Source organism: Miniopterus schreibersii (genome assembly GCF_964146895.1).
Source record: "Miniopterus schreibersii genome assembly, chromosome: 7".
NCBI classification, from domain to species: Eukaryota; Metazoa; Chordata; class Mammalia; order Chiroptera; family Miniopteridae; genus Miniopterus; species Miniopterus schreibersii.
The window spans coordinates 5,172,100-5,184,114 of record NC_138108.1 but is presented as its reverse complement, the minus strand read 5'-3'; the positions used below and the strand labels follow the sequence as shown (position 1 = coordinate 5,184,114).

Below are 12,015 nucleotides of genomic sequence, written 5' to 3'. Positions count from 1 at the left end.
AAAGAGCAATGAAGAAGTAAAGGACCAAGGGGGAAGCCAGAAAGTCAAGGAGATGACCGATCGGTCATGGCGCAGAAGGAAAGTGTGTGCTGGCTGAACATGAGCTGGCTGAGCGCAAACAGAAGGCAAAGAGGCAGAGCGAGGCTGGGGGAGGCCTTAGGCGAGGTCCTTGGGCAGCTGTACCTTGTGCCCAAGGAGAAGCTCACCTGAGCGCCCACCACCGGAATTCAGCACGAGCCCCCTAAGCCTGTCCCCGGGTCCCCAGGACGGGCTGGTCATTTCCATGTTTCCCTTCAGTTTCCTGTAAGCACGAAGCTCTCCAAGGGGCCAGTGGAGGTGATTCCGAAGAGATACCCAGACTGCTACCAGGTGATGGGGGAGGTAATCATGACTTAAATGGCCATCTACCTCACTAAATTTGTTTGCCTGTCTGTATGCAAGGGACACTTGCCTTCCTCCTCTCAAACATAAATCCCCACTTCTTTGCTTTCTCTTTGGTTGCTTTCCCTGGCTATGTGGAGGCGGGGGGGCAGGAGGGCTAAGCCCCTTAACAAGGGCTCTTCTGGGAGGAGAATTGAAGGGTACAAAGTAATAAAAATGTAGATTGGGGCACCAAGTGGAGTTGCCTAATTAGGCCCAATTTTATCTAAATGTGTATGGAATCTCCATACTACCAGTTTGGAGTTTGGGGAGAAAGAGATCATTTTAAACTTACTGTCTGGGGATTGCATGGGAACAGCAAACTTCCATGTATAGGAAAGGTAATGAGGAAGTAGATAAAAGAATAAATAGAAGGACAGTGGAGCAAGAAGGTCAAGAACATCATGGAGGAAGAAAAAGACACGAATGCAGAGGAGGTAGAAGCCAGGATAGGAAGCCACAGTCACAGAGATGGCACACAGGCCCGTGGCGCGGGTGCAGCCACGTGTAGCACAGGGTCCGCCGGGTCGCGAGCAGGAGCGAGGGGCGGGGGCCTGCTCGGGGCGCAGGGCAAAGCTCGTTTGGTGCAAGGCACCTTTACTGCCCAGGGAAGCCCTCCGGACGTGCCCGCATCCGGGCGGAGTTCAGGTCGCCCTCAGTTGTTCATCAAGGTCCCATGTCTCTCTTCAGTGTCCTTGGAACTCGTAGATCTACAAATGGATGAAAGAAGAGAATTGGGAGAAATGCCCCAGTTACTGCCTTATGATGGAGAAGGTAATTAGGGTTCATATGACCTATTGTGTCATTAAAGCTTTATTTTCTCGTTGGCATAGACAAAGACCAGTTCTTTCAGCTCCTTTCTTGCCTCTCCTGCAATCACTCCAAAACTTTGTGTAAAACTCCAGGAATTTAGACTTTTTGACGACTCTCTCTCACCTGAGCCTCTTAGCTCTGCACCTGGAGCAGTTTTTCGGCCCCCTCCGCTCTCCATGCTGCTCACTGATTGGGTGAATGTATGTGGAAATGACATTCCGTCTCAGAGATGCCTTTTCAAGGGCAAAGTAGAAAAGGAAGAGTGGCACAAGGGTGACAGTTTAGGGGAGCCAGCAGGCGGTCAGGGCTGGGTCATACAGTCAGATGAGAAACGGGGAGTCAGGAATTCTGCAGATTCCCTTGGAGTGCACCCAGATTCCAATGTAAGGCCTTAATTAAGGAAAAAATTAATGCTGATGGGGAGGGAAGGGAAACCACGGAGGGAGAGAGAGAGAGCATAGGAATGTCCCATCCACCCGGGCTAGGAGAGAGCTAGGATCATCCAGATAGAAAGCGTTCCTGGCGAAATGCTGCGTTATCCCTGAAAAAGCCAAAGCCAAAAACTAGACCTAAGAAGAAGAGGTGGGGGGGGGGGCGCACACACCTGACAATTGAAGCAACGCGCAGGGAGGAAACAGAAATTTGTGGATGCAGAGCTGTGGGAAGGGCACTGAGAACCAGAGAGAAGGGGAAGGAAGTGTCACATGGTGGCAAACAAGCAAAACCAGACAGTGTGACTCGCAGGAGCAGCCTCTGGGGCAGGCCCTCCGCTTTCCCGTCACGGCGGCACAAGCACGCTGAGGCCCATTTCTGATTGCCCTCCATGCCCATCATTTTCTCGTTTCTCGGCAGTGACCTATGATTTCGAAGCTCCAGAAATAACCAACGAAGAAGGAGAGGTGCTCAGCCTGCAGCCTGCTGAGGGCGAAGGTAATTATGATGTAAATGCCCAGCTTCCTCAGTCCGTCTTTGTTTTCCCGTCAGCAGGGAAAAATCTCCCTGCTTCCCCACTCTCCCACTTTCTTCCTCATATTACACACACATACAGATGGGATTGCTTTGTTTTTTTCCAAACTGAGAGGGATAAAGAATAAAGGCGAGCTGGGCTCCTGGAAGGAAAGGGGTCCCTGCATGGAGAATGGAGGAAGACAGACTATGCTAAAGGCAGGGTGGGACACCAAGGCCGATGTGCCCAGATGATTTTCTTAAATGCACACAAAATCCAGATATCAGCAGGTTTTGGAAAATCAGGGAGGAGATCATTGTCAGCCCGCTTCTGGAAGTACCAGGAACACAGAAATAAGTTTTGTGAATGACTGAGAGTCTCGCAATCTAGCAAGGTCCTGTGTGAGACTGGTAGGCTAGGGCTGTTTACGGGAGGCTCTCTGGCACTGTGGTCCACATGAAATGGAAGAATTTTTGTCAGTTTGGGAGAAAGGATCTGTGAGAATGAGCAAAATATGTAAAATAATGGAAAATATTACAGGCATCCAGGAGGTGAAGACTCAGAGAAACAGAGAGAGAAAAGGAGAGGGTGAGAGACAAAGTAGAAAGGTTATAGCCTCAATAAGAAATGAGATACAGAGATAAAAATCAGAGAAATTACATAGAGAGGATAAAGAATACCAAAAATAATAACAACAACAACAACGTGGAAGGAAGCACAAAGAAAACTACGCAGAGAAAGAGTTATGTCAAAATAGTTTTAAAATCTACGAAAAGTGAAAACTGCTGTACAAGGAGGAAAGGAGAGAAGTTGGAATCCTCTAAGGCCAAGTACAGGTCCCTAGACAGAAGCATCTCCCAGCAAAAGGGGGCATCTCAGTCGTGAGTTTTCAGGTGAAGGTCTCCCCAGGAAGAGGGTGGTGCCCATAACACACTCAGAATAATGCTCTTCTCCCCGGCCCCCCAGCTACCCTCAGGTAACTGAATGAGTCCAAAGTGCATGTCTGTGAGGCAGACCCATCTCCCAAGGTGACCAGTCTATGAACTGATGGCATTTATCCCAAGACCTTGTCCATTTGTATGTCTTTCAGGAACTGACACTTCCCAGATTGAAACCAGCATTTTCTTTTGTGAGACAGAAACCCCTCCTTCTCCAGGGTTGGCTTCCTCAGCAAAGGGAACGTGCATGTTCCCTCTTCTCTTGCCCCCAGCCCATCCATTTTCTTCACTGGAGCACAATTGTTATTTGCAAGATGTAAATCAGATCACATTATTTCCCCACAAAAACCTGGTGACCTTTGTCGCCCTTGGATTAAACCAGTTATCGTTGTTCCTGGGGTTTATTTGCCTTCCATTCACCACGGGGCTCCAACCTGTTTCTTCTGCCTCATCTCTAACAAGAGCACAAATATTCTCAGTGATTGCAATGCTCTGATCTTTCTCTTGCATGTGAACAAGTTTGCCTTGTGTTTGGTGGTGTTGCCTTGGCCTACTCTGCTCCTTAACCCATTGCCTGAGCAGGTTACATTATACTATCCAAGGATGCCTTTCCCAGAAGGGAGTGAGGAGGAGAAAAGTGAGGTGGAGAAAGTCAATACAGAGCAGTGTCAGGACTCAAGAGAGAAAGAGACCGGAGTGGGGGAAACAGAAACACATCCAAACAACTAGAAGCACCTGAGGACACTGGCAGAAGGCAGCAGGGCAGAGACAGAAACAATGTGCAGAGGCAATGGGGCCAGAAAAGAAGTAGAGAGAGGGTTCGGTGTACGGAAGGGAGGAAGATGATGGATGGTTCTCGGCCTCTGGTGACGATGAAAGAAGGGAGTCAACCTTCAGGCCAGGTGAATGCAAAGGGCAGACCAGGGTGGTCTGGGACAGGGACAGTCCCACCTAGGGGATACTTGAGCTTCCCACATCTTCACTATGAGTTTCCTTGTCGTGATTCCCCCTGGTTGTATACTGAGACCTTGTGGGATTTCACTTCCTTCTGCAGAAGACAGCGATGCCTCTTGGGAGCCCTGCGATGGAGAAGAGCTCCAGGAAGACTTGAGCTTCCCGCGAAGGTGTCAGTCAGGTAAGGGAGGGAGGGTTGCCAGCCCTGGGCTGCAGGGTGTCAGGAGGCTGAATCCAGAGCCGAGTAGCAGGACCCTTGGTGTTAGAATAGGTGTGTTCCCTCTTCTTTTTGTGATAGATAAACATCAAGGAAAGCTATCATCTTTCACATTCTTTATACTTATTTATATTAAAGATTCAATATTGTGATTTTAACCCTGCTCACCTTTATTTTCTATATAAAGTATAAAAACTTAGTATTTATTTAGTGCTTAATAATAATAATATGTTGCCATAACACTTGGATGGGCTTCAAAAGAAACATGGTTCTTAGATCTACTTGTCAAAAAAAACCCCAATGACTTTCAAGCCCAAATTAGTTTCTTTCCACATATTCTTCATCAGGTTATTGGATTACATAGCACTTCTTTCTTTCTAAGTACTTTGACATGTGTGATTTCCTCATGAAACTTTAGGACTTAGCCAGGGAAGCTGTAATCACCCTTCCTTAGAGTTAAGTAAATGGAAGCACAGAAAAGGGATACTTGTTTTTCCCCCGAGATCAAAGTAGGAGGGAAAGCAGAGACCTAAGCCCCACGTGTCTCACTGCAGGTGATGGCGGTGTGAGGCTGGTGGGGGTCAACGGGGTGACACAGAGTCCAAAGGGGGACTGTAAGCTCCCAGGGGAAGGAGAACAAGGCTCGATGCAGAGACACTCCCACTTCACAAATAAAGCATGTGGGTAGGGAGGGCAGAAATCCAGAGAGCCAGTGAGAGAGGGACCGGATCCTGGTGCAGGGATGGGAGAGGCCCAGGAGAGCATAGCTGGGAGAATCCAGAGGGAAGAAGAGATCCAGATCATCACTGAGGAAAAGAGACAGAAGTAAAGAGATAGGAGAAGTCAGGGGGAGCGGAGCCCACAAATCAGAGATGCACAAACAGCCTCCTGGTGCACAAGGAGAAATGTCTGGAGGCAGATCTATAGGTAACTGAAAAGCGGAGCACGGAGAGTGCAGCAAATGAGGTGGAAACAGGCAGGCCAGGGAGGGTTTGGCTGGGTCTCAGGTGCGGTCCTTGGTGCCCTGGACAGCCTGGCTCAGCTCATTTCTTTGTGTCTCTTCAGTGTCTTGTGGTCTCAAAACTCCCCAAATGATTAAAGAGGAACCAGAGGAGATGTCCAGTCAACTACTATGTAATGGCGAAGGTAATGGTGATTTCACTTCCCATGTAACAAACTGAATCTTTGTTTGTCTGTCTGCAAGGAGGAAAATCTCCCCTTTTCTTCTCCCCTCCTACCCTGCTCCCCTCCACATATCCAAACAGAAATGTGTAGAGCCAACTGGAAAGGATGAACAATATTGAGAGCATGGCATATAAGGGAAGGGAGTGAGACTGATGGACTCTTCTCATCCTCTGGTGACATGACAGGAGCCATGTTAACCTCTAGGTCAGGGGAACTCAAAAGCAGGAGGGTGCGAGTGAGGACAGGGACATTCCCACCAGGAGATACCTGAGCCGCCTAAGTCTTCCTCAGTGTCCAGGGTGGGCTTTCCTACTTGTTCTGTTTATTGCCTGTAGATCTTGAACCATGCGTAGTGCATGTGTACTAATGTGCACATTAACTATAAATTGATCATGTGTAAAAGAATTTTCCAGAAATTCTTAAGTAGTCCTTCTTTAGGATATTTAATCTGTTAGCTTCATTTGTGGAATAGATCCCTACTGATTAAATATATAAGGTTTTTGCTTTCAGCAATAAAATAATTTTTTTTAAAGGAAAGAAGGTGTTTGTTGGATAATGGTCTGAAAGTAACATTTAGTGATTGGGACATAGGAACTTTTAGACATTTTTCTCTCTTTTTTATAAAAATATTATCAAATGCACTGATACTTTGGATGTGTCAAATGTTCCCCATTGAAACCCAAAGTCATCATCTGTGAAGCTTTGTCATTTATAAAGATATGTGCAACAGTTAGAATGACAGTGAGAGTGCAAAGAGGAAGCGGAGGTCTGCCAGTGGGAGCCGGTAGCTTTGGCAAAGATAAGCTCCTGACAAACAGCAAAGAGGCCACAACATTCAGCCATAAGTGTGAGTGGAGTCCTGTATGTGAATGGGCTACTGGGCTCATCCACCAAGCAGAGACCAAAAGAGAGACATGTGATCGATTATATGATGATAGTTGACCTCAGATTTTGTGCTAAAGAAAATTATTCTCTTTACAATTTGACAGGATGTCCAGTGCTTTCATGAAACTTTTGGTGAGGGACTCAAGACAAAGTGTTGCCAAATATCTTTGTACAAATTGGCGACTGTCTAATGGACCTACACCCATTAATTAGTCTTTGGGGCTGGCTTGTGTAGGGGACTCTCCCTCCACCCATTTGCTTTGGATCACTTTCTTCTAAAATTCAAGAAGCACAGGAAAATCACGAACAAGCAAACGTGAGAGAAGACTTTTTATAATAAACAGGAGAGTGAGAGTAGATGAAGTATTAAAAGGTGAAGCAAATTAACAGAATTCTTGCTGAATGCTACACCTTTAACCAAATGTCTAACTGCTTTGCCTCTAATTGCATACACATATTAAATAACGAGATAAATTCAGGAAAAAGAGCTCATGTAACTAGTCAGAGCCCAAGTAGTTGTTGAAACTGAGGATTTACACCTGTCGGTTCAAGGTTCCCACAGGACCTTTCTAAGCAAAAGTCTTTAAGGTGATCTTGGTGGAAATGCCATTTCGAAGGGCTCGTCTATGGCACAATAACTGAAGCTCAAAGAGGGATTGAGTTCCTGCTTCACAAGGCATGCAGTGGGAGGAGGCAGTGTACTTATTGGACACTTTCTTTAAAATGGAAACTATTGATTTTATATGAAGCTCTGGCAAGCATGTAGTTCAGGGACTGCGGACGTGCAGAAACAGGAGTGATTTTAAACAGACTAGCACCCAGCCACGGACCCAGGCTCTCTGGAGTGTGGTGGTTGCTGACTGGCTGACTTTCAGACGCGTGGCTGCAGCTGATGAGTTGGCTGGCGATGTGGCTGGCGGTGTAAGCCGGCTTTAAACGTAGTCGTCGGCCGACTGGGAGGAGTTTAAAAGTGGTTCTGGTAGTTACTTGTACAATTTTCAAAGAACAGTTAGTTTTTTCCTGGAAGAATGCAATCTTTTCATTTTACTCTTAGGGCTACAAGTAGAAAAATAAAAGCAGAGGATGCAGAATGCGCTGCAAAAGGTGGGAAAGCGTGGCCTGTCGGAGTCAGGTGTGATTACTGGAGCAGGGGTATTTTATCCGAGGAAGCAGCTCATCTTAGCTCAGAACAGCAGTGTGCCGCTTGAGAGCACCAGGAGCCCTTCTCATCACCGAACAGTAACTTTCTTGTTTCCCTTTAGTATCTGGAGAACTAGAAGCTCCCCAAGTGGATAGAGAAGGAGACTCCGAAGAGCCTGCCTCCAGCCTAATGTGCCATGATGGACAAGGTAAGCATGACTTAAAAAATAATAAAAACAGAAACAGTGTTCTGATAAAGAGAAAAAAACAAGAGAGGAAAAATGGGAGATGAGTCAGATATAGGGTGGATCGATGGAAGATTTTGGAAGGAGAAGTAGAAAACAGGGATCAACAAATTTACATGAGAGAGGATCCTTAGGGCAAATGAAAGATATTCATAAATCACAATTTTGTTCCAGGAGCAGAGCTACCAGCAGGTGAGAATGAGGACTATTCCTGTGTTATGTGCTTCTCAGACGACGTGCCAGGAGGTCCAGAAGCGAGGACTGAAAGTAGCCAAGCATGTGACACAATAGGTAAGGCTGTCCGAAGGTCATGCCATGAGCGTGGATCTACAGGTACCATAGGCCCCAGGTAGAGTGGGACAGGTGGTCCAGTCCATGGCACTGTCCTGTTCTCTGCATTGTCTTGACCTGACCCTTTTGGGAACAGCGGGGAGGCAAGACACCATTCATTATAAAGTGATGTTTAGCAGGATGGGCCCTGTTGATTTTACAGGGATGATGTAGTAGAAATACACTCTTAAAATGACAGTATCTAGTTTACTACATTAGTATATCAGTAATAGACTTTGTATTTATACAGTGATATCCATCCCTGTCCCACCTGAAAATTTGATGGAATCCAAAACAAGGAGAGTGTGTTTCTGCTAGTAGATAATGGTGTCATTTTTTTTACCACCTTAAAAAGACATCAAAGACAACTGATCCTGCCATTTAATTATCAGTACGGGAGACTTCAGATCAACTGCTCTTAACCCAGCACACATCTTTTATGGATGTCTCCCAGCATGTCACTAATTTCTGCAGCGTTTCCTTATAAACTTTTGCACGTAACATGTTATTTCATTCTCACTAAAGAATCTTAAGACCTAGACAGAATAGGGTAACTGTTGCTCTCCCTGAATTAATTGAAGGACATAGGTCTCTAAGAGTGTTTATCAAGGTTCTATTGAGAAATAAAGGAAGACCCAGGGCCCATCCTGAACTCCTACTTCTCAATTCAGAAGATTTTTTGTTCCTTTAGAAGGAAGGAAAAAATGATAGCCCAAGTGTCTTTAAAAACTCAAGCCTTCTGGAGTATGAATCACCCTCGGATTGGCAACTTTTAGTTATTACTTTGTTTCCTCATATCGACCTCTTATTTTCTAGATCCTGTGGATCTTGGAAGCAACTCTACTTTGGGAAAACCCAAGAGGAAAAGAAGTAAGGGTGCATTAGATTTCACCTGGTTCTGACGTGAGAATGTGTGTTTTAGGGACAGAGTTGCATGTTATCATTTACAATAATAAGTGATAATTTAAAAAAATAAGTGATAATAAATAATACGATGGTTTCTCAAACATGCTTATATCCTAATCATGGAACCTATAGTGTGTCTTCTCCCATGGCAGAGCGGGGTTTACAGATATAATAAAACTAGGGTCCTTGAAAAGGGAGATTATCCTGGATATTTGGGTGCCACCAATGTAATCATGAACTTTAGAGTGAAGAACTGTCCCCAGATACGGAGAGAGGAAGATAGTCACAGAGAGATGCAATCTTTGTGAAGACAGAGGAGAGAAACAAGGAACATGGGTTACACGTAGAAGGTGGAAGAGCCATGGAAATAGCTTCCCCACAGCCTCCAGGAAGGAATGAGAGCCTCCCGAAACCCTTATTTTAGCTCTTCTCAGACATGTAGACCCTCGACAGGCTTCTAACTGACATACCTATGAGATAATAAACTTGAATTGTTCTAAGCCACTAAATTTGTGGTCATTTGTTATGGCAGCTGTAGAAAAGCAATACAGATTTTGGTTATTGCGCAGCTATAACACATTCCTACAAAGGTGGAAGTGGCTTGGGAATTGGCAGAGGGAAATTGGGCAATGAGAAGAATCTTAAGTAGATTGATAGAAAATATCTACATGGCCTGGAGCCGCTTGTTAGTAGAAATGTGCCAAGACTACGAGTGAGGACTCAGAAGGAGGTGAAGAGCAAGGGGAAGAAAACCTATATTGCCTTAGAGAATACATAAATCACGCTGAACGGGTGTTAGTAGAAATGGGGAGGTTAAAGGTGTGGCTAGTGAGGGCTGAGAAGGAAACAGGAACATGATTTTGGAAACTGGAGAAGGAGGATTCTTATTAAATAAAGGCAGAAAGCCTAGTGAAGTTCTTTCCTGAAGATATGTGAAAGCAAAACTTTCTGGGCTATATAGCTAAGGAGATTTCTAAGCAAGTGATAAAGATTCAGTTGTTTGTTTTTTCTTCTTAGAGTAAAATATGAGAGGAAAGAGCTAAACCAAGAGAACTGCTCAACAGCAACAACAAAAAATAGAACTTGATCTGAAAAATTCTCAGCCTATTCAAGTTGCAAAGATGCTAAAATTAGGAGATCCACTGTCAGGAAAGTGTGGTCTGTAGAAGTGACCAACAGTGTGGCTTAATAACTTTTGCTGATGCCTCAGAAGTAGCAAGAGATCAGAGTATTCAGTCACATGAAAGGTTCTTTGAAAAGATTAAGTGTGTGACACAGATCCCCTCAAGCCATCTCAGCAGAGATAAAAAAACAGATATACAATTACGTAGGAAAGATCTGTGGAGGAGCTCTTGTCTATGAAGTAAATCTCCATGACATACGTGGGAGATCCATGAGGTTCTTGAGAATTATATACCAACAGGAACAGAGCTGTCCCTGTCTAATCCCTGGAAACAGTAATCTGTTTCTTTACATGGAGAAGGAGAGTTTGAGGATGCGATTAGGGATTTTGAGATGTGGATGTTATCCTGGATTATCTGAGTGGCCCCAATCAAATCACACGGGTCTTTAACATCAGAAAACCATTCCTGCTGTGCAGAGAGGGACGTGTGCCTGTGGAAGAGTGATCAGAGAGAGGCAGTGAGGCTGGCTTTGAAGGTGCAGGCAGGGGACAGTGAACTGAGAAATTGGAAACTGGAAAAGATTTTTTAAAATGGATTATCCCCCACAGCCTCCAGAAATGAACAAAGCCCTGCGGACAGATATAATTAATGCTTCTCCCTCCCTCGTGTGTCTTAAGGTGTATGGTGCTCCTTCCTCAGGTGCCTGGGTCTTTGCTCTTCTCTGCCACAGAATCTGTGTGTACATTCCAGTGGCTGTACCTTCATCTTTCTCTCCCAATCATCTTTAATTGTCACTCAGATCTTTTATCCAGAAGGATCAGATACAAGCAGGAAAAGGCATCTTCATAAAATGTAATCAGAATTAAATCTGACTCCTCTACACTCTCAGAGGCTGGTTGTGGGTGAAAGGAGACGTCATCCCCAGGGATGGTCAGAGCCGAATCCTGACATCTTAGAATTGGTCTGTACAGCACCATTTGTCCCTCACTGCTCTTGTCTTGATCATGATGCAGGAAGGAGTTTATCTTTTTCTGGGAACAGCTGTCTTCACTGACCAAAGAGCCTTACAGAGGTGTGTGGACAGGAGGAGATGAGGCGCGTTGAGTCAGACAGTCAGTGCACTAGGAGTAGCTTTTGATGAAGGGCACACCATGCTCAGACTCAGATAGTCCAGCCAGCCAGGCTGATGCCACCTGTGAGTTCCCAGGGTCACAATGCTGTGGTCAGAGTCAGTTGGTCTGTGAGCTGAAGTGCTGACTGTGTTGATCCAGCACCCATAGCCCCAAGAAGGGTCTGAGACCTGATCAGTGTGTCAGGAGCAGGCAGAGCAAAGCCCCTTGTGATGTGGCTCCCTGACCATGGGCTGAAAGGTCAGCTTTAGCAGGAGTCATGAACCTGGCACTCAACCCTGCATCAGAATTATGGTGTCAGCCTCTGTCAGCAGACACCAGATACTTGGGCATGCCCATGAGGGGCCCAGACTGCTCTGTCACCGCCACAAGTTCATTTCCTCAGTCACGGCCCGAGAGATGGGTACCTTAACTTTGTCAGCCTGTAGTTTTCCACTTGGCAGACAAAGCATCTAGGCACGTCCGGAAGCCCAGTTGTGAGTGTTCTGCCAGGCAGAGGAGTGGGCAGGTTTGCTTTTGGTTCCGCACAGTTGGCTCTGAGGCCAAGCAGCCACAGCAGCCCAGTGGACACCGGCTGTCAGCTTGGCCAGGCATTAGGGCACCAGGCCCAGACCACCAGGGGAATCTTGCGGAATTGAGGACTCTGTGAGGCCAATGTTTGCTTCAGGCTGTGAAAGAGAACAGAAACCCTAGGTGCCATTGGGGCAACATCCCTGCATTCTTGAATATACCACTTCCATTGGAAGAGCAAGGCTTCCTGGCCCTTCCTGCCTTGTAAGTCC

At 45.9% G+C, this 12,015-nt stretch overlaps 1 protein-coding gene across 4 annotated transcripts in view; it reads left to right on the top strand.

Annotated features, from left to right (window-relative positions):
* The window catches only part of SP140 (SP140 nuclear body protein), a 47,759-nt gene that overhangs the window by 16,408 nt on the left and 19,336 nt on the right, over nucleotides 1–12,015 (top strand). For all 4 annotated transcript variants that reach the window (XM_081143144.1, XM_081143142.1, XM_081143143.1 and 1 more), the window contains 8 exons: nucleotides 298–381; nucleotides 1,111–1,194; nucleotides 2,086–2,163; nucleotides 4,172–4,252; nucleotides 5,354–5,434; nucleotides 7,621–7,707; nucleotides 7,918–8,034; nucleotides 8,890–8,943. In XM_081143144.1, the coding sequence (XP_080999270.1) occupies nucleotides 298–381; nucleotides 1,111–1,194; nucleotides 2,086–2,163; nucleotides 4,172–4,252; nucleotides 5,354–5,434; nucleotides 7,621–7,707; nucleotides 7,918–8,034; nucleotides 8,890–8,943 (666 nt within the window). The remainder of the gene's footprint in view (nucleotides 1–297; nucleotides 382–1,110; nucleotides 1,195–2,085; nucleotides 2,164–4,171; nucleotides 4,253–5,353; nucleotides 5,435–7,620; nucleotides 7,708–7,917; nucleotides 8,035–8,889; nucleotides 8,944–12,015) is intronic.